We start from the raw sequence: 23,628 nt of genomic DNA, 5'->3' as shown, positions 1-23,628 counted from the left end.
TAAAATACTGGCAAGCCGAATCCAGCAGCACATCAAAAAGCTTATCCACGATGATCAAGTGGGCTTCATCCCTGGGATGCAAGGCTGGCTCAACATACGCAAATCAATAAACGTAATCCAGCATATAAACAGAACCAAAGACAAAAACCACATGATTATCTCAATAGATGCAGAAAAGGTTTTGACAAAATTCAACAGCCCACATGCTAAAAACTCTCAATAAATTCAGTATTGATGGAACGTATCTCAAAATAATAAGAGCTATTTATGACAAACCCACAGCCAATATCATACTGAATGGACAAAAACTGGAAGCATTCCCTTTGAAAACTGGCACAAGACAGGGATGCCCTCTCTCACCACTCCTATTCAACATAGTGTTGGAAGTTCTGGCTAGGGCAATCAGGCAAGAGAAAGAAATCAAGGGTATTCAGTTAGGAAAAGAAGAAGTCAAATTGTCCCTGTTTGCAGATGACATGATTGTATATTTAGAAAACCCCATTGTCTCAGCCCAAAATCTCCTTAAGCTGATAAGCAACTTCAGCGAAGTCTCAGGATACAAAATCAATGTGCAAAAATCACAAGCATTCTTATACACCAGTAACAGACAAACAGAGAGCCAAATCATAAATGAACTCCCATTCACAATAGCTTCAAAGAGAATAAAATACCTAGGAATCCAACTTACAAGGGATGTAAAGGACCTCTTCAAGGAGAACTACAAACCACTGCTCAGTGAACTAAAAGAGGACACAAACAAATGGAAGAACATACCATGCTCATGGATAGGAAGAATCAATATTGAGAAAATGGCCATACTGCCCAAGGTAATTTATAAATTCAATGCCATCCCCATGAAGCTACCAATGAGTTTCTTCACAGAATTGGAAAAAACTGCTTATAAAGTTCATATGGAACCAAAAAAGAGCCCACATTGCCAAGACAATCCTAAGTCAAAAGAACAAAGCTGGAGGCATCACGCTACCTGACTTCAAACTATACTACAAGGCTACAGTAACCAAAACAGCACGGTACTGGTACCAAAACAGAGATATAGACCAATGGAACAGAACAGAGTCCTCAGAAATAACACCACACATCTACAGCCATCTGATCTTTGACAAACCTGAGAGAAACAAGAAATGGGGAAAGGATTCCCTATTTAATAAATGGTGCTGGGAAAATTGGCTAGCCATAAGTGGAAAGCTGAAACTGGATCCTTTCCTTACTTCTTATACGAAAATTAATTCAAGATGGATTAGAGACTTAAATGTTAGACCTAATATAATAAAAACCCTAGAAGAAAACCTAGGTAATATCATTCAGGACATAGGCACGGGCAAGGACTTCATGTCTAAAACACCAAAAGCAACGGCAACAAAAGCCAAAATTGACAAATGGGATCTAATTAAACTAAAGAGCTTCTGCACAGCAAAATAAACTACCATCAGAGTGAACATGCAGCCTACAGAATGGGAGAAAATTTTTGCAATCCACTCATCTGACAAAGGGCTAATCTCCAGAACCTACAAAGAACTCAAACAAATTTGCAAGAAAAAAACAAACAACCCTATCAAAAAGTGGGCAAAGAATATGAACAGACATTTCTCAAAAGAAGACATTCACACAGCCAACAGACACATGAAAAAATGCTCATCATCACTGACCATCAGAGAAATGCAAATCAAAAACACAATGAGATACCATCTCACACCAGTTAGAATGGTGCCCATTAAAAAGTCAGGAAACAACAGGTGCTGGAGAGGATGTGGAGAAATAGGAACACTTTTACACTCTTGGTGGGAATGTAACCTAGTTCAACCATTGTGGAAAACAGTATGGCGATTTCTCAAGGATCTAGAACTGGAAATACTGTATGACCCAGCCATCCCATTACTGGGTATATACCCAAAGGATTATAAATCATGCTGCTATAAAGACACATGCACATGTATGTTTACTGCGGCGCTATTCACAATAGCAAAGACTTGAAATCAACCCAAATATCCATCAGTGACAGACTGGATTAAGAAAATGTGGCACATATACACCATGGAATACTATGCAGCCATAAAAAAGGATGAGTTTGTGTCCTTTGTAGGGACATGGGTGCAGCTGGAAACCATCATTCTCAGCAAACTGCTGCAAGAACAGAAAACCAAAGATTGCATGTTCTCACTCATAGGTGGGAATTGAACAATGAGATCACTTGGACACAAGAAGGGGAACATCACACACCGGGGCCTATTGTGGGGAGGGGGAAAGGGGGAGGGAAGGCATTGGGAGTTATACCTGATGTAAATGACGAGTTGATGGGTGCTGAGGAGTTGATGGGTGCAGCACACCAACATGGCACAAGTATACATACGTAACAAACCTGCACGTTGTGCACATGTACTCTAGAACTTATAGTATAATAATTAAAAAAAAGAAAATAGACTCAGAAAACTTCAATTTCTTGTACAGAGACAGAGAGTTCTTGAAAGGCAAAGGACTTAGCCATTAATTCCTAATTCTAAACCCTATACTTCTTCGATACCATCAAAATACCTGAGAATAAATGTATACATTAATTTGTGAAATCTCTAGCAACCATTTTGTTGATGTCTAAAAGCCTCCATAATAGAAACACTGTATCTATTAAAGAAATTCACTTACTGGGGTCCAAGAACCATGTCGCCATTGTGCCATCTTTTCTATGAGAGCAGTTGGTAATGAAGTGGTCTTAAGTTTAGAAATAAATGGGCAAGGTGTAAGTACACAGTTCTGTTCAGAAGAAAAATGGATATCGTAAAACATTAATTAATGACTGATTTGTATAAAATCTAATACTTCATTTCTTCTGTATGTCTCAAGAACAGTTCTATACTAAATTACAAATTGGTAATATGAATGTTTTCATCTTCAAAAGCACTAACTACAGTATTGTCAAGTGTCCGTAGTGGATAATGACTGAATCCTAAAGTTTGGACCATTCTGTCTGATGGCTGAAAAGGAAAAGAGCATCAGTCCTTTAAAAATACTGCTCAGCTGAAACATTCTGAATGGACACAGAACTCTACCTTAAAAAGCACAATATACTTTAGGAGTTCACGATATTTATAATAATAGATATACTCCTTCTTCAGTTCAAAGAATTGAAATTCACAAGTTAAATGAGTGAGCCCTCAGCAGATAAAGAGTAAAAAAAAAAAATTTCATTAATAAAGCTACAAAGCTGGCAAAAACAAGAACAACAAATTCTATTTTTTTCCCTCTCTCTCTCACATACACGTTTTTAAGGCATACAAGTTTAAGTGGAAAAAAATAAGTAAAGAAATAATTTTAACACATCAACAAGCTTTCTGTCTCGTAAATCTTTTTGTTTGTAAACCATGATTCTTGTTACCTGTCTGTCGCTGGGGCGACTAGCTTCATGGCATTCTGTGTCTTCTAACACTGCACTGACTAGCTCATTGACACATTTAACATCTCGCATCCTATACCCATGTCCACATGTGGTTGTGCACTGAAAGAAGAATATAAATAGATATTTAAAAAACATTGTTTTCCAAAAGTTACACAAACTTCTATTTTCTTAACAAATATCCTGTTAATAATATACTTCCAATAATCTTTTTATCAGTCCTTTATTTCAGATTTAAGACTTAAAAAGAGCAAAGTCAATAAATATGCATATTTATTCAAATTTAGTAAATGCCAATCAAATATTGAAGTTAACCAAACTGTACAACAATCAATGTATCCTAAAAAGTTGTCATATAAAAATATAAATAGAGGCCTGATATTTTAGAAACAGTCAATATGATTTAAGGAAACTAAATACTTTTCAAACACCACCTAGTGTTTGCATGTCATTTAATATACTAAGTAAATTTTAAAGAGACAAAGAAGGAACAGCATATGATAAAGTTAAAGGGAAAATGAGAGAAGGCTTCCTGTCAATTGTGGCAACCTCTGCAGAATAATAAGCTACTCCATCCTCATCCAGCCTGATCATTGCTCATCCTGCAGACTCCTAGCTGCCTGTTCAGCAAAACATCTAAACAATGCCTATCCTAAAAACAATAAAGATATCAATGCAGACACAGAGATGAAAATATTTATAATCTAAATAAAGCTGATAAAAGCATAAAGTCTGTAGCATTTTGGTTAACAAAAGGGAGTTCAAAAGCAAAGCTGAAATATTTATTACAGCAAAATTAGCAGTACTGTCAACATGTTACACATAAAGGTTCACATTTCAGGGTTGTTGTTTTTTTAATAAATCAAGCCAAATTCCATTGCACCCACTAAGGGAGGAGTAAATATAACACAACTTTTGTGTTATTCTGTAAAGATAGATCAAATTAGAAAAACCCGTATCATATACTCACAGGACCCCATGGTCCTACTTGCCAGGAAGCACATGTATGAAGTTCACATGGACTCAGAGAGTCAGGTTTGGTACTTGAGTTACAGAAGCCATCACTCAAGTGATCTTCATTCAGCTGACACCATACCTGCCGCTGCTTTATTCCTTTACCACATGTAACAAGGCACTGTAAGAATACAACTGATCATTATTTATTTGTAGCATTAGTCAACACAAATGCCTTAAAATGATGCAACGATCAATTTGCATAGGAAAATACAGTTGAAAAACCATTCCCAAATGCATTTTCCCTCACTGCTCCAGAAATATTCACTCGGTAAAATCAGCCTGCCCCTAACTTCTGCTGCTAATTCCCACTGAAACATCCATTTATCCTAGAAACAAAGGTGCAAAACTAACCTTAGAATAAGTATTCATCCCAGGCTGCTGTGGACCCTGGCACTTTCTTATGCAAAGGCTTATAGATTAAATATCAGTTAGTGTTATTGCTAGTCAGATATTGTAAATAGTATAATGACAAACTATCTTGTACATTTCTTTTTTTTTTTTTTTTGAGACAGAGTCTCACGCTGTCACCCATGCTGGAGTGCAGTGGCCAATCTCAGCTTACTGCAGTCTCTGCTCACTGATACCTCCACCTCCCAGACTCAAGCAATCCTCCCACCTTAGCCTCCTGAGTAGCTGGGTCCTCCCACCTTAGCCTCCCGAGTAGCTGGGACCACAGGTGTGTGTCACCACACCCAACTAAGTTTCACTATGCTGCTCAGGCTGGTCTCGAACATCTGAGCTCAAGCAATCTTCCCACCTCAGCTTCCCAAAGTGCTGGTATTACAGGCATGAGGCACTGTGTGCCTGGTCTGTCTTGTAAATTTCTGATTGCCTTGATAATAGTTATTTACAAAATGATGAAATAAATTTAAGCACTTTTAAATTTTGTAAAGTCTTAGATTACAAAGCTGTACTAACACCATATTTTAATAGTTCCAAACCTCATGTGTTTAATGTACCTCGCTCCATTCACTAGCAGCCCAACTGGGACAGGAAAATTCATTGCAATTCTCTCTCGTCACTCGGGACAGTTCTTCGCATTCATTGTCAGCAAGACGATGGCCAAAGTTATTCATACAATAAGATTCTCGAGACCTTTCCCCTCCTCCACAACTCCTGGAACACTGATTTAAAAAAAAAAAAAAAAAAGTGGTAACTAATGGAAAAAAATCAGATTTTCAACAAAACTGTACTTTAGAGTAACATAAATATGTAATTAGAAAAAAAAGGGGCAACATTTTTTAAGCAATCATTTTTATTGTACCTGAGACCATTCTGAAAAATGCCATCTTGTGAAGACACAGTTACCACGGCATAGTTCTCGGGTAGGAGGTTTAAGTTGGTCACCACAGTAGTAGTCATCCACTTGAACAGTCTGTCCTTTATGAATGGAATACTTCATGCAATGGATGTCCAAGGTTCTATATCCTTGACCACATTGGGTTGAACATTCACTTTTGCCAGTAACATGCCACCTTGAAAAAAGATGTTATTATACTTAGGAGGTATATTACATAATTAAAAACAGGTTCAAAGACACTCATGCATTCAGTTTTTAAAATTCTAAGAGTTGATGGACGAATCACCAGGAAGTCAGCATTGTACTACTGACCTCATGCCAGCATTTAGTGGCAGCTTTGGAGGTACATCCAAGGAACCCCAGGCTTCCTCAAAAACCTTTGAAAACAACTGGTTTAGATCATGATTACCCAATTACTTAGCAGCAGATTTAAGACAATAACTACATATATCTGACTCCCAATCAGGTAGTTTCTCCCTATGCAATCCCTCTATAAGTATTTTGATTTTATGACCAGGGAATGTCTAGGAATTTGACTACATCGATAAAAATGAAGCATTTAAAAAGTTAACTAGTTTTTGTAAAGTACACCACACTTTCTCATTAATTCATGTAATCTATATTTAGACATGTTTCCAGGGAAAACATGTTTTCCACAAGTAAAAATGTTAGTTATAGCCAAATTATCCCAATTGTAGTCTAGCATTCATCAATGTGAGGGCACCCAAATAACAAAGCACAGAATTCACGAAATTCATTTTCATCCCTAATTGCATTTCAAGAATTTCACTGTGCTTCCTTTTACTACTATGTAGTGGATTCAACTTACACAGGCAGTTCTACTACTGTGCTTTTGCTGTGTCGTCAAACATCATCATAAATATATAGAAATTCTCATCAAGTGAAAGAGGTTCTGGCCATACCTGAATGTTAAAAGGTACCTGCTACAATGCTGAAAATAAATGTATAAATATGATAGATGGACTCATTGTATACCATGTCACTCCAAGATCAATCACGCGCACACACACACACACACACACACACAAAACCCAAATAACAAGAAATTTAAATTAGAAGTATAAACTTCCTGTCATGATCTAGGATCAATTTCCCTGAAGTTTAATGGACAAAATACTGATAGAATATCAAGGAAATCAATCAATTTGATTTCTCCAATTCCCAAACTTCAGAAGTTTACTGGTTCATTAATTCAGTGGAAAATAACGAATCATGCTACAAAATTTACTGTTTCAGACCTTTAAATCATCCGATTACAATTTACTTGTATTTATTTACAGACAACATTGCAACCTTTTTCTACACAAAATGTTGAGGCCTATATACTGGTATTCAGAAAACACTATGAATGAAAATTCAAATCAATTATGTACTGAGTTTTACTATAAATTAGTGAGCCTGAAATTTTTTCATGGCAGGGCAGATGATGAGTAATAATTATATGTCCACTCTGTGTCAGTCACTGTGTTAGACATTTTAATCTTAGCTCACTTATTAATCTGGTTATATTACATATTGTTTCTCTTTTACCTTAGTTCACAGTCTGTATTGCAACTTTGAGTAACAAATGATGGAAGTGGCAATTGGTCACATTTTTCATCAGACACAACACTATGATCACTCTTATGTATGCAAATTATTTTTCTTCGCTGAAGACCTTGGCCAAAGTCAAATGAAAATAAAAAACGAAAGAAAAATTCACAGTTAGATGTTCCATAATTATGTAATTCTGCTAATAGCTTAAAGGAGCCAGCTAAGCAAGTAAAAATTTCCAGTGCAACATACAGGATATACCAGTATATTAATCTAGTGAGGAATGACTTTTTATAATAAGTAAGCTGAATCCTGAATGACTGAGGAGTTTGCTTAATGAAGAGATGTACAGAAGATGGGACAGGCATTGGAATAAAAAGAAATTCACTACAGTGTGATAGAGTGGTTGTTGGTGAATAACTGAGTAGCTGAGGACAATGCTGTTGCTATACAGTACACTATCGTACTGTCATCCATCAGCTACCTCAGCTACTCCCCTTTCCCTGCAAGAGGATTACACATCTCTATTGCTACAATGTTATAGTAGCTTCCTGTAGGAGAAGAACTCTTTCCTGTCCATCGGCATCAGGCTTTTTATCAACTGACTGAAAAGGAATATGACCTATTCCAGTCCCACCCAGCTCTCTTTCCTTTTTCCCTCTGCCTCCAGAACATCATTTCCCAGATAGAACTGATCTTTCTGCCTGGAAACATGAAAGAAAAAGGCATAGATGACAAAAAGATCAGTGTTTGTCACCGGTTGTGGGGGAAGGAAGGAAGAATAAATAGATGAAGCACAAGAGATTTTTAGGGCAGTGAAACTACTATGTATGATATTATATTGGTGAATACATGTCATTATACATTTGTCAAACCCAGAGAATTTTCAACACAAATAGTAAACTCTAATGTAAACTATCGAGTTTAGTTAATAATAATGCATCAAAATTGGCTCATCAATTGCACAAATGTGCCACACTAATGCAAGATGTTAATAATAGAGGAGAGTGGAGGAGAATGGCAGAGGGAAGATGGATAAATATGCAAACTTTCTGTACTTTCTACTCAATTTTTCAGTAAACCTATAACTTCTCTAAAAAAATAAAGTCTATTGGAAAAAAACAAAACAAAACATGGACACAGATACCAACTTGGAGTAGAGCCATAGCAAATTAGCAGCCAAAACATGATATGAGCAATAAATAAACCTTTATTGTTCCAAGCCATTAAGATTTGGTGGTTGTTTGCATGCAGGATAACTACAGCAAAAGCAAACTAAGAGAAGCAGTCATAACTGACCAGACTCATTCGAACTTTATGCTTTCTGCAATAAGGAGACAGTAAAGAGTTTAAGCAGTCAGTGACATGAACAAATTTCTGTTTTATCAAAGTTCAACTTTGTGCTTCCACTTAACTAAACATGATCATATATGTTATCTCTGCTCCTTCCTAAATATCTTTTGAAATAACTATGAGAAATTCTGAAAAGGCACAAACCTAAAAGAACAAAAAAAGAAAAGAAAAAAGAAACAGCAAGAAAAGGAAATTTTGAATATGAAAAGTAGATGGAAATAACTATTTAACAGAACCAAGGAAGATGAAACCTAAGCCTGCAAAGTGGGAAAGTAAATCACAAACAAATCATTCATGACACAGAACCCAAGAAAGGCCCAGGAATGGAAAATAGCAGGTTCCTCTGACAGAGTGAATGTGTGAGGGGTAGGCCTGAAATAATAAAGAATTAATTGAAAATTATTTAAAAAGAGCGGTTAGACTACTAGCTTCCTCGTTGAGAGCAGCACTGTTCAATGACAGCAGAATGTGAATCACATCTGGAACTTTATATTTTCTAGTAGTCACGTTAAAAAAAAAAAACAGCTAAATTAATTTTCGTAACCTTCATGTTTAGCCCCAAATATATAAAATATGATCATTTGAACATATCAATATAAAATTATTAATAATATATTTTACATTCTTTTTTCATTCTAAGACTTCCAGATTTAATATGTACTTAACACTTATAGCACATTTCAATAGATTAGCCACATGTGACTACTGGCTACCATATTGCACAGCATAGCTCTAGAAAAAGTAAATTTGAGGGCATAAGACACAGCTGAGAAAAGGTGGGAACACACTCTACTGAAACAAGGTGGCTAAGTAAAGTTCCCTACACTTAATGATGTGATCCCAGACCATTCAGCTCGCAATCTCCTGCTGGCACCATGCCAACTTCTGTTATCCCGCAGCACCCTCATGACAATCAGAAGATGAGAGAATTCCTCTCTTGCAGGACTGTTTAACTCAAGAAAAAAGATCAACTGACAATAACATTTGAGACTTCTCTCCAATGACATAAGAGAGGGCTACTTAATGACCAAGTTACTCTATAATGAAACTTCTAGTTAACTTGTGTGACCCACAGAGGACTTTCAATCAGAATGTTAGTACTTTTAAAATATGAACAAACAGCACAAGATCAGTAGACATTTTAGGAAAGCCTCTAACACACACGAAAAAGATAAAATAAACAAAAACAAAATATAACTAGGATGAAACACGTGTAAGTGAGGGAGCAGAAGAAAACTTAAGGACTATGATTAATACACTCAGAGATATGATAGAAGGCAGTACATTCATAAAACCAAAGCAAGATGTTATGAGAAGAAACATTAAGAAAACAATGAAATTGAGAGAATAAATTAGAAAATTAATAGCAGTTTAGGAATGTGAACACCCAAATAATACTAGTTTCCCAAAGATAAAAGAGAAAAGTTAATGTGAGGAAGTAATCTAAGATCATGATAAAATTTATCAAGACAAAGATTTATATTTCTAAATTGGAATGGCATCTTAATTACCTAGAAAAATAGATGGGAAAAAAACCCAAATCAATGCACATTGTCCTGAAATTTCATACCACTAGAATTAAAGAGAGGATCCACAAAACTTCCAGAATACAACATGCCATGTACAAGCACAGGAAATTGGAAAACAAGCCAGAAAACAAGGCTTTCAAAATTCTAAAGAAAAACAATCTCTATTTATACCAGTTGAACTACTGATCGAGCATGAGAATATAGTTATGCCATTTTCAGATATGAAAGGTCTCAAAAATCTACTTTTCTTCTGAAGAAAATACTGAGGAGTATGTTCCACCCAATGAAAGAAGTAAATCAAAAAGAGGGATTGATAGGATTTAGAAAATAGGGAATCTAACACAGAATACTGAAGAGAATTCCCAGGACAATAACGAAGGGAAATCTCAAGATGACAGTCATTAAACAAGCCTAAAAAGCAACATGAACAAATTAGAGAAAAGAGGGCCACAGTAGCCAGAGGTAAAGAAAAAGTGAAGGAAAAATCAAATTGATAGATTCTATAATATGCTTGAAAATATTAAGACAAATGTGTAGTTCTGACAAAAAGTTTAAGGACCGATAACTTTCAGTACACAGAAATAAACAAAACGGAGGGAATTTAACTTTAACTTTAGAGAAACTAAAAAAATTACACAAAAAAAGGGAACATAATCATAGTTCACTATGTGGTAAAAGAAATAAGTTGCTTTTCCCCTGCACGTGATTGTTTAAGAGAACTCTCCTGCTTCGGACTCCAAAATCATCTCTCACCACGTTTGTCCAAACTTCCATTTTGAATCTTGTTATTCTTGGTGTGTTCACCGCATTTTAAAATGTTCTTTCATTCTCCTGTTGCTGGAATTTCTCCTTCTAACTCCCTATATCCATGGTCACAGACGAGTTTACCCACTCAAGTTGAAATGCTGATCCCAGCTTCCCAAATTCCAATTCTCTTCTAAAAGCATATGCAGGACCTTTCTGTCGAAATAAATTCTTCCTTCTATGTTAACCGAAGCTCTGTGTTTTCTACTCTAGCATTTATACCAGTCTATCTCGCATCATATCCTTGTATCTCTCCAATGAGACACTGCTAAAACAGGAACAATTGTTCCCATGAATTCATTCTGGGAAGCACTGTCTAGATGCCGCAGGACCAAGATTGTGCCTCTTCTTGAATAGGGCACCACAGTTCCTTTGGCACCTCGCCAGGTCAGATGGTAGACTGTTCTTTACATTCTCACCATCTTTTGTCATTGACTCTGGCTGCGTGCTTTCTATGATAAGCTCATCTCCACATGGTTCTGAGCTTCCTTTGCCCTGACCCACTCATGCCCTAATTCCCAAACTGTTTCTCTATTCTTCGTGAAAACTTTTCTTCCATTCTATACAAAATTCTCTCTCATCAGCTTCAATCTCCTCAAAAACTGTTCCCTCCACCTTTTCTGAGGTCCACACTGTGCATATCTATAGTACTGTATTTACCATTTTATTAATAAATTAACATATATATCCATGCACCTGTTTCAAGCACTAGAATAAAACCTGAATGCAGAATTGGGATAATCTGAATGTATTCCCTCAATAAATACTTACTGCATTGAACATAATATTACACAATTAAATATTCATAATTACAGACTGCAGACTCTAGTCTTCCCACTTTTTTCCCCTACTACAAATTGCCCTGCTGTTCCTACTCTGCTCCTTTTCTCACTCTATTTCTTTCCATTTTTCATGCCATCTACACAATTATACTTTCTAGTGGTCAGGGAAAGAAAATAAAAAGATGAAAGAATGTTTGCTATCTCAACAATAAAAGAGGAAGCCAGGTTGTTGAGAAAGACTGTGTGGAGATGAGTGGAAGAAAATGCAGCTATTTCACCAGGAAGCAGGATATATATAAGTTAGAGAAACTTTCTGTGGCTGTGAAAAAGAGAACGAGAATGGGAAAGTAAAAGAACAGTAACAGACAGAGAAGGGTGAAAAGAGTAACATTAAATAATGCTGTTAAGTGTAAGAAACAGAAAGAATTAGTGAAAAAAGTAGAAAGGAAAACAAGATTGAAAACCTTTATATGTCAGTGTGGGATATGTGTATGGACAGTGGGGAGGAGTCCATAGGCAGCAAAGACTCAAAAGTACACAAAATGATGACAGAATGCAGTCAATCTTTTGTCCCTTATTGAATGCCAGCGTACCTTGACACATTTTGGTACAGCCTTCCCATGGTCCATAGGGGTCCCATGTGAACAGCTCGCTCCGCTCTTCCAAAGGGATATTGAAGGAATAACGTACATCAGGGTTGTATAAATTACCCACACATAACACCTCAATAAGAATACAAAAGAACGTACAATTAATTCATAAAAAATATTCTTAAGATATCATTTTATATTTGATAACGTTAAGCACTTAACCAGTAGTTTACTAATATAATTAAATTTAAGTGTTATTATTGATGACTGAGAATTTACCTGCAAAATAAGTTCTTTCTCTTGTCGATTAGTACTATTAATTCTTTCAACTGAGTTGTTTGATCCACTGTATTCAATAACAGTTCTTGTTCCTTGCACATTGACTTCTTTCTTTGATCTACTTAGAACAAAATTTCCATTGAAAAGAAAATTCCCTTCAGCGTCAGATAATGCTGTAAAAGAATAATGAAATAGTAACACCAATCAACAATACAGAAAATACTTGTTTAACTTTTTTTTTTCTTTTTTTTTTTTTTTTTGAGATGGAGTCTTGCTCTGTCTCCCAGGCTGGAGTGCAGTGGCACGATATCGGCTCACTGTAACCTCCACCTCTTGGGTTCAAGCAATTCTCCTGCCTCAGCCTCCCTAGCAGCTGGGATTACAGGCATGCACCACCACGCCCAGCTAATTTTTGTATTTTTAGTAGAGACGGGTTTTCGCCATGTTGGCCAGGCTGGTCTCGAACTCCTGACCTCAAGTGATCCACCCGCCTCGGCCTCTCAAGTGCTAGGATTACAGGCGTGAGCAACTGAGCCTGGACTTGTTTAACTTTTAAAGTTCAAATCTTTTTTTGAAATTAAAGAATGCAAATGTAAATTAATGTTGAGGAAATAAACTTTATTTTACTATAATGTGGGATTTTATCAATAAGTTGGGTAACTTTAGCACATCAGCCAAAGATATTAAAATAAGTTCACTCCATACGTTTATATCTCAGGTGGTCATCTTCTTTCATGAGGCATGTAGCTTCAGAACAAGAAGTGGGAAAGCAGAAAGAAGTCATGACCCCAGCAGACAGATTAGTTCAATCATCCTGGTCATCAATGGTAGGGAAAGAAGGAGCAGCCAGACTGCTGCATCATTCCATTTATGCCTATCTTAGAAAAAAGGTACAAAGCTTTAAAACTCTAGGGTCAACATTCTAGGAGGCCATGCAATGACTATGCCATTCTCTATACAAACGTCTAGATCTTTCATAGAAAAGCCCTGTATCCCTGTTAATACATATGTGGATATCTGCTTTTCAGAATAATACTCCTATTTCCCTCTCTGTTCATGTCCCCTTCTTGTTCTCTTTTTCCCAGTGACAGACATTAATATATGCCTATAGAATATGTATATGTGTGTATTTATTTATATGTTATATATACAAATAGACAATTATATAGTATGTATTAGAAATGCTATTTTTTAAATATAAAATTACATGTCATCCACAATCATGCAGTAGTAAAAAGAAATGAATGTGGAGTTAAAACAATGGATTTAAGTTTAAGTTGTTGCAATTAATGTTTATGTAATCTTGGATAAACCTCATACTCAGTTTCCTAAACTGCCTAATAGAAATAATAAAAATTTCTATTTCAGTCTTTTAGTCAAGACCAAGTTTGAAAAATGTTTGTAGGCGTGTGAACTGTAAAGTACTGTGCTGTTTATTTTTAATTTTCAAGAGGATGTGTAATATCTAAAATTTTACACTACAAGAATCCCCATATTAATCAAATACTTTTTTGTTTGCTTTACTTAAGTTATACTTTTCAGTGGAAGAATAACCTTTTCGGAAAACATTTGTTCGGCATTCCAGGAAACCTCACCGAAAGCACACAATTATCTATGGCTAAACTTTCTAATATAAATACAACACCCCTCTGAAAAAGCAATATTTAAGGGATTATTGTAAAATAAATTTGGTATTTCTGTGTATATGTAGACTAGTATAACTGTCTTTATGAATTACACTGAATTCAGTGAGGAAGAAACAAAGTTCTATATTTAGTCTGTGACATAGAAATTCCTCTATTTAAGAATCTGTGCTTTATCAGATGTGGCTAGGTCTATTTAAGGGATTATTGGTTCTGTTAAACCTAAGGGAAATAAACAAAACCTTACTGGCTTAGAAAAAAAAAAAAACAAACTACACATTTCACTACTTTTAGTTACCGAACTTCATAAATATAAATGTTTTAAAAATTCCTTCTATTGACATCACACGTCTATTTTACTCACTTCGACCTAGACTTTGATATTTCCATTTGTAATTCTCTCAAAAAGTATACTGATACTTTATTGGTGAGCATTTCTTTCTTTTTTTTTTTCTTTCTTTTTTTTTTTTTTTTTTTTGAGACAGAGTTTTGCTCTTGTTGCCCAGGCTGGAGTGTAATGGCACAATATCAGCTCACTGCAACCTCCACCCCCTGGATTCAAGCGATTCTCCTGCCTCAACCTCCCAAGTAGCTGGGATTACAGGCACCTGCCACCATGCCCGGCTAATTTTTGTACTTTTAGTAGAGACGGTGTTTTGCCATGTTGGTCAGGCTGGTCTCGAACTCCTGACCTCAGGTAATCCGCCTGCCTTGACCTCCCAAAGTGCTGGGATTATAGGCGTGAACCACCATGCACGGCCAACATTTCTAATTTTTAAAGTTGAGAAGAACCTGTGATCCAATCCCAGATCGATACATTTGTCTACATTTGGAATCTAAGTGATACCTATTAAATTATTTATTTCCAATATGGTAGCATATATCTATGTATATGTACTGAAGTAATATTTTTAGCATGAGGAAAAGAATTCCAACTAAATGTAAAAGGCTAATAATTCTAACTATTTACACTTGATTTTAATAAAATATTTTGCATTTTTTATTAAGGTGAAACTGATACAAAATTAACCATCGTTAAATGAACAATTCAATGGCATTTAGTGTATTCACAATGACGTACAACCATCACCTCTATCTAGTTCCAAAACCTGTTCACCCCAAAAGGAAACCTTGTACCCATTAACGAGTTATTCCCTTTACATTTGACTTTATAGTTCCAAATGCAATTCCTGAATAGGCCATTCATTATAGATTCAGATTGCCAGTTACACAGGTTAATTATTTGAGTCAATAGTCCACATCTTATTAATGTACAGCAGATGCTTTCTCAATATCAGCTCTGCACCATTATCTACCTACTCCAGCTTGGTGAATTATAGATAACTCACTATTAAGATATTTCTAAGGCAGAAGGAAATGATTTTTAAAGCATCCTTTTCATATTTGTGTCTAAAGTGAAATTCTTTAAGCCTGAAAGCTAATTTCTAAAAATAAATAACATAAATTAAGTTTATACTTTAGAAATAGCTAACAGACAATATACTGTGACTATATTCATTAACATATAAAAACGTGAAACCACAGTTCTTTTTCTGACTTTTTTAAATACAAGAGCTTTTAAAAACCTGTATTTAAATACTTTAGCTACATAGTAAAAAAAAAAGAAAAAAAAATTAAGAAAACTATTTAAAACACTTAACCCCAAAGAATTCTATAACTAATGTTAGACAAAATGATAGAAGAGTATTTTATTCTAAATACACATGCAACTAATTGAATATAACTTCTGGTTATCTAAACTATTCACATGAGAAAAAAACTGAAGACAAATTATTGTTCAGAATTTCACTGTTTTTTTTTAAGTAATACATTTTGGACTGCTTAAGAACATATGTATGGGGAGCCCTAAGCTCAGTATGAAATGAAATTGCATGTTTGCTAAAGGGACTCTTGTTGCCTTCCAAGAATTTACATAAACTACAGACATCCATGAAATTGCAAAGAGCCACATACTGGCTGTTGTTTATGAGAAATGTTTACCAAGGTAACTGTCATCTGGTTGTCCAGAATAGCTGTACTGACGAATGTCAATGTTTGTTGCTCCTGCGGGAATCTTTACAACAACATTATAACCTGCAATATAATTTTACATATGTTAAATTTCACAAAAAGCAGATGACCCAGAGGTTATTACTGCTGAATGAATGAAAAATATGAATACCATAGTCAGACCTAATTTTGTTGTGTCTTTACAAAATTACACAGTGGTTATTCCTTTTGAGTCAGTACATTACACAAATTGCTGAAGATTGAGAAAAAGTGGTTGTTGTCTAGAAACAGAGTTTAAGATTCTTAACTTTTCCTAATCTTTTCCTACTTCTAATATTCTTGATATAGAATGGAATAAAGCTAGTATTTTAGCTCCTGAGACACTTAGTTCACATATTCACTTTTAAGCTTGGTTAATGCTTTTGTATTTTATACTGGGAAAAAAATAGAGGATTTCAAATGTAATTCACAAGTCCAGGAGATATTAAAATAATTGGTCATTGCTATGATATGTTCACACAGCCTCAGTAAATAGCAAAATAATAAAAATTTTCAGTTTCATTATTGAAAAATCATAAAAAAGAAAAAGTTTAAAGCTCAAGTTTTTCTTGAGCTTTTAGTTTATAGTATAAGCAGGAATCCCTTTATCTACTCCCCAAATTTTACATTATTTTTACAAGAATACTAATAAACTTGTTATGAGAAAAGTAAAAAGTTTACTCAAGTGAAACGAATGTAGTATTTCCATTTTATGAGGCCAAATTCGGCAACATTGGCACTGCTCAAAAGAGGAAACATTTTATCTAACATATATTAAGAAAAAACGTTTTCATGAAACTAAAAACACATTCCATAGTTGTCCAAATACTCAGGTTTTTAAATATACAGTTAGTTATACTCTAAGAATATTATTCTAAGTTTTTCCTTTTCCTTATTTATTAGGATTTCCCCCTATTTAATGAGTAAAAGAAGTAATTTTTCTCATACACTACCTTTGATAAATACGGAATTAACTTAAGAAGACAGTTTAAAAAGAGTTTAAATTTACAACCCTGATGTCAGACTATCTTGCATGTGTTTTAGAGCAGCCTTATTTATATCTAAGGCATCACATTTTTAGTGTAAGATGGTAAATAGTTTCGTGATTCGGTATACAATATATGCATACTGGTTGTAGGTTATTGACCTACAAGAATAATTTTAATTAACCACCTTTTCACTATAAAATATTCTCACCCACTACTTTTACTATTTATGTCTTTACTATTTATTATATTTTTTTCAAGAAAGCAAGCCAAAGGCATTGCAAAGGTGGTAAGATGAAGGCTACCACCAGGGGGCAGAAATGTGACAAATGCTAATCAGACCTTGCAAATAAGTTTAACACATTGTTCTATTTGCAAACTGATTAATGCACAGTACAATTTTCACAAGATTACATATTTGATCTTAATTTGGTTCATGTGGCTTTATCCTGGAAAAAAATTTTTCAGTAAATACAGACTGTAATAAGTATGTGCCATGCATTATATAAGGGAATCAAATGTGTGTAGCTCTCAAGAAATAACTAGAAAAATCATATATCAAATCATCTAGTAACCGAGATTCATAAATATCAGAGTATAAAATGTACTGTTTTACACATACATGAAAACATAAATATTAAGTTTTAAATTATACTGTTTTAATGGAAGTAAGTAACAATTTGAACACACGTGAACACAATTTAAAGCTGAACGGTAAGACTGTAAAAAATAGGCTAGAACTTGAGAATCGTTTTGTCAAGATCTGCACCCATAAAGTGGCCACGGCGTGGCCTTTGTTGATAAACTGCTCTCACTTCACTGACAGATATTTTCTGATGTCTTGAATATAGCAACAGTGATCCTACAGTGACAGCTAACACTGGAAAAAATCTACAATGCAATTTTAACTACAAGATGTAGAAGAAAACACAGAAGACAAAGGTGAATGGAATTGACGGGTCAAAGGGTACAAAGACAAACTCCTTCCAGGAATGTTTGAGAGTGCCTGGTTATGTACATCCTTGCCAATATTAGGTATTATGATACTTCAAAATCTTTGTCAATTGATTTAATTAAAATTAATATCTTGAGACGGGCGGATCACGAGGTCAGGAGATCAAGACCATCCTGGCTACCATGGTGAAATCCCGTCTCTACTAAAAAATACAAAAGATTAGCCGGGCACACTGGTGGGGGCCTGTAGTCCCAGCTACTCCAGAGGCTGAGGCAAGAGAATGGCGTAAACCCGGGAGGCGGAGCTTGCAGTGAGCTGAGATCCGGCCACTGCACTCCAGCCTGGGTGACAGAGTGAGACACTGTCTCAAAAAAAAAAAAAAAATCTTGTTAAAAAAAAAAGGCTAGGTGTGGTGGTTCATGCCTGCAATTTCAGGACTTTGGGAGGCCGAGATGGGAGGATCCCTTGAAGCTAGGAGTTTAGACCAACCTAGCAACACATTGAGACCCATCTCTACACACACACACGAATTAACTAGGCATGGTGGTGAGCACCTGTAGTTCTAGGTACTGGGGATGAGGAGGTGGAAAGACTGCTGGAGCCCAGGAGTTCAGAGTTGCAATGAGCTATGATTGTGCCATTGTACTCCAGCCTGGCCAACAGAGTAACACCCTGTCTCTAAATAAATGAATGAATAAATAAGGTTGTAAGAAATAAATTTAATTTGCAAAAAAGGTTTTAAAAATCTGCTTTTATTATCATAAAAACAAAAAATCTTGCTCAGAAAACATTACAATGGAAAATATCTTACATATTCACATGATTTTTTGGAGAAAAATTAAATCATGGCCAATATGTGATCGAGATACTGTCTGGAAAATCAAATGTGGCAATAATTCTGAAACATTTAATTCAGAAAAATATTTAAGTTAATGGTTTCATCCTTCACCTTCAATCAACATTTTCTATGTACGATTAATAAGAAGTGTAACAGGCCAAGTCATACCAAAAAAAGAAAGTAATTCAAATAATGAAAATATTTGAAAGCAAGTTTCCTGGAAAAAAATCACAAATATATACATTTTAGGTTATAGGGAAAGAAAGCATTTCATTATGGGAAGATTATTCACATATCACACATCACAGTCAAACAGCACTGAATTTACTCTAATAAATGCACCTAATACATTTTTAAGAATCAGATTTGCCTGGGGCAGGTGAATTCATTAATCAAGGATACATCTGGTCTAACACAGTATTTAATTTTTTTATATTTAGGAAATTTTTCCTTAACAATCATTTTGGACTAATGGTATAGAGTAGACAAAACAGTAACAAAGGATTACTATTATACATTCTTTACAGACTCCATTATTATACTAAATAAAAGGGAAAACTAGAAACAAATACACAACTTACCATAATGAGAACTGTTGAAGACACCTGTTATTGTCTTGCATGAAGAGTTGTCCCCACCACACACTCCACATTTGTCTATCTTGGCACTGGAGTTTAACACGTGATCACAACCAGCTGCCTTCAAGACACAATTACAATCAATATTATAAGAATGACTAATTATGAAGGAAAGAGAGAAAATCCAAATACATATAATCAGAAATGACAAAGGGGATTTACCACTGACCCCAGAGAAATACAAATAACTCTCAGAGACTACTATGAACACCTCTATGCACATGAACTAGAAAACCTAGAAAAAATGGATAAACTCCTGGACGCATACACCCTCCCAAGACTGAAGGTGGAAGAAAGAGAATCCCTGGACAGACCAATAATGAACTCTGAAATTGACTCAGTAATAAGTAGCCTACCATCTAAAAAAAGCCCAGGACCACACGATTCCCAGCTGAATTCTACTAGGTGTACAAACAAGAGCTGGTACCATTCCTACTGATACTATTTTAAAAATTGAGGAGGAGGGACTCCTCCCTAACTCATTCTATGAGGTCAGCATCATCCTGATACCAAATCCTGGCAGTCACACGACAAAAAAATAAAACTTTAGGCCAATATCCTTGATGAATACTGATACAAAAATCTTCAACAAAATACTTGCAAACCAAATCCAGCAGCAAATCAAAAGCTTATCCACCACCATCAAGTAGACTTCATCCCCAAGGTGCAAAGTTGGTTCAACATACACAAATCAACAAATGCAATTCATCACATAAACAGAACAAAATACAAAAATCACATGATTATCTCAACAGATGCAGAAAACGCTTTCAATAAAATTCAACACCACTTCATGTTAAGAGCTCTTCATGAAGTAGGCATTGAAGCAACATACCTCAAAATAATAAGAGTGATCTATGACAAACCCCCAAAGGCTATTATACTGAATGGGGAAAAGCAGGAAGAGTTTCCCTTGAAAACTGGCACAAGACAAGGATGACTTTCTCACCACTACTATTTAACATGTACTGAAAGTCCTGGCCAGTACAATCAGGGAAAAGAAAGAAAGAAACGGCATCCAAATAGAAAAAGAGGAAATCAAACAATCCCTGCTGGTTGATGACATGATTATATATCTAGAAACTCCACAGTCTCAACCCAAAAGCTCCTTAACCTGACAAACAACTTCAGCAAATTTGAAAGATACAAAATCAATGTACAAAAATTAGTACCATTCCTACACACCAATAATAACCAACTTGAGACCCAAATAAGGAAGACAATCCCTTCACAATGGCCACCAAAAGAATGAAATACCTAGGAATACAGCTAACCAGGGAGGTGAAAGATCTCTACAATGAGAATTATAAAACACTGCTCAAAGAAATAGAGATGACACAAACAAATGAAAATATTCTAAATATTCTACGCTTACAGATGCGAAGAATCAATGTCATTAAAATGTCCATACTGCCCAAAGCAACATATACATCCAATGCCATTTCTATAAAACTACCATTGATATTCTTTACAGAACTAGAAAAAACTATTTTAAAATTCATATGGAACCAAAAAAACAGCCTGAATAGCCAAAGCAATCCTAACCAAAAAGAACGAAGCTGAAGGCATCATGCTATCCAACTTCAAACTATACTACAGGGCTACAGTAACCAAAACAGCATGGTACTGGTACAAAAACAGATACGCATACCAATGGGGCAGAATAGAGAGACCAGAAGTAAGTCCACACAGTTACAACCATCTGATCTTCAACAAAGCTGATCAAAACAAGCAATGGAAAAAGGACTCCCTATTCAATAAATGGTGCTGAGATAAATCGTTAACCACATGCAGAAAAGATTGAAACTGAAAACCTTCCTTACATTGTATTAAAAAAATCAACTCATGATGGATTAAAGACTTCAATGTAAAACCCCAAACTATAAAAACCCTGGAAGACAACCTAGACCATACCATTCTGGACATAAGAACTGGTAAAGATTTCATGATGAAGACACCAAAAGCAATTGCAACAGCAAAAATTGGAAAATGAGATTTAGTTAAATTTAAGAGCTTCTGAACAGCAAAAGAAACTATCAACAGAGTAAATAGGCAATCTACAGAATGGGGGGAAATATCTTCAAACTACACATCTGACAAAGGTCTATTATCCAGCATCTATAAGGAACTTAAATAAATTTACAAGAAAAAAAAATTAAAAAGTGAGCAAAGAACATGAACAAACATCTTTTAAGAGAAGACGTACATGCAACCAACAAGCATACGGAAAAAGTGCAATATCAATGATCATCAGAGAAATGCAAATCAAAACCAAAATAAGATAGCATCTCACACCAGTCAGAATGACTACTATTAAAAAGTCAAAAAATAACAGATGCTGGAAAGACTGCAGAAAAGAGAACGGTTATACACTGTTGGTGGGAGTGTAAATTGGTTCAACCACTGTGGAAAGCAGTGTGGAGATTCCTTAAAGAGCTAAAAACTGAACTACCATTCAACTCAGCATTCCCATTACTGGATATATACCCAAAGGAATATAATTTGTTCTACCATAAAGACACATGCAGGTGTATGTTCATTGCAGCACTATTTACAATAGCAAAGACATGAAATGAACCTAAGTGTCTACTAATGGTAGACTGGATAAAGAAAATGTGACACATATACACAAAGGAATACTGTGCAGCCATAGAAAAGAATAAAATTATATCCTTTATAGGAACATTGATGGAGCTGGAGGTCATCCTCCTTAGCAAACCAACACAGGAACAGAAAGCCAAATATTACACGTTCTCACTTATAAGTGGGAGCTAAATGATGAGAACACATGGGCACAAAGAGGGGAACAACACACACTGTGGCCTGTTGAGGGTGGAGGGTGGGAGGAGGGAGAGGATCAGAAAAAGTAACTATTGGATACTAAGCTTAGTATCTAGATGATGAAATAATCTGTACAACAAAACCCTATTACACGAATTTACCTGTATAAAATCTTGCATATAGACCCCTGAACCTAAAATAAAAGTTAAAAAAAAAAAAAAATGACCAACTATAAGAATGGTACTTTAAAGTTTACAAAGTTCTTTTCACAAATATCCTTTCAATTACCAGGAGATTCAGTACAACAGAATTGTTTCAAAATATGTACTCATCTTGTTGTATGTCAATATTTTCACATATCTATTTACATGGTCTAAAAAGTCATGTTTATTAAAGGGTCATCCACAGACCTCCTGCATCAACATCACATGGGGTGGTATTTAAAAAGTCAGATTCCCAGATCTTCTGAATTATAATACTTGGAAATAAAACCTAGGAATCTGCATTGTAACACTGACATTGATTCCAATACGCACTGTCATTTGAAAACCGCTCTTAAAAGAAATGTAATTCAAAGAGACTAAAGAATAAGTATGTCAGTAACACATTAGAATACTCCAAAAAGATGTCTTTCATAGTTACGATTTTAACTCATGACCTTAGAACTCTGCAAATAATCTTACTTTCAAATAAATATTTAAAAGCAACATTTTCTCTAAAACTAATACCCAGCATAACAGTGCTTATTTTAAAAACTGAATGAATATGCAAGTAGACGGCTTGTTCCAGAAATTTCAAAAAAACAAATGCAGCTCCTCTCCATGAAGAAGCTGTCCTCTGCATACGTTGCAATAACTCTTTCCGTTGTTTGGAATGGCCCTCTAAATTTAGTGATCAGTAAAGAAAATTTCTTAAGCCTCGTGAATTTTTTTATATACAAGGCAGATGTTTTCAAAATCAAAATTTTAAGTATATATTTTCTGAAAGTAGTATGCCTCTATATGTTCAGATAATCTTCATCATAACTTTTGCATTTTGATATGACTTTAAGCTGCTAATTTAAAGCACAATTTTTTTCAGGCCACTGAATAACCTTTTCAGTATTTAAGCTGTTTCCAACTTAA

General features: G+C 35.1%; 1 protein-coding gene across 1 annotated transcript in view; it reads right to left on the bottom strand.

Annotated features, from left to right (window-relative positions):
* LOC112617288 (A disintegrin and metalloproteinase with thrombospondin motifs 20-like) overlaps positions 1–23,628 on the bottom strand; it is a 204,921-nt gene that overhangs the window by 82,895 nt on the left and 98,398 nt on the right. The window contains exons 15-24 of the mRNA XM_025374034.1: positions 19,667–19,784; positions 16,259–16,351; positions 12,615–12,787; positions 12,339–12,468; positions 7,275–7,401; positions 5,688–5,898; positions 5,383–5,547; positions 4,377–4,541; positions 3,389–3,508; positions 2,659–2,766 (exon numbers count right to left, since the gene is read on the bottom strand). Of these exons, the coding sequence (XP_025229819.1) occupies positions 2,659–2,766; positions 3,389–3,508; positions 4,377–4,541; positions 5,383–5,547; positions 5,688–5,898; positions 7,275–7,401; positions 12,339–12,468; positions 12,615–12,787; positions 16,259–16,351; positions 19,667–19,784 (1,410 nt within the window). The remainder of the gene's footprint in view (positions 1–2,658; positions 2,767–3,388; positions 3,509–4,376; positions 4,542–5,382; positions 5,548–5,687; positions 5,899–7,274; positions 7,402–12,338; positions 12,469–12,614; positions 12,788–16,258; positions 16,352–19,666; positions 19,785–23,628) is intronic.

This window comes from Theropithecus gelada, unplaced genomic scaffold, assembly GCF_003255815.1.
Source record: "Theropithecus gelada isolate Dixy unplaced genomic scaffold, Tgel_1.0 HiC_scaffold_15989, whole genome shotgun sequence".
Classification (NCBI taxonomy): domain Eukaryota; kingdom Metazoa; phylum Chordata; class Mammalia; order Primates; family Cercopithecidae; genus Theropithecus; species Theropithecus gelada.
Note: the sequence above shows the minus strand (reverse complement) of the source record. Positions and strands in the feature narration are given on the sequence as shown.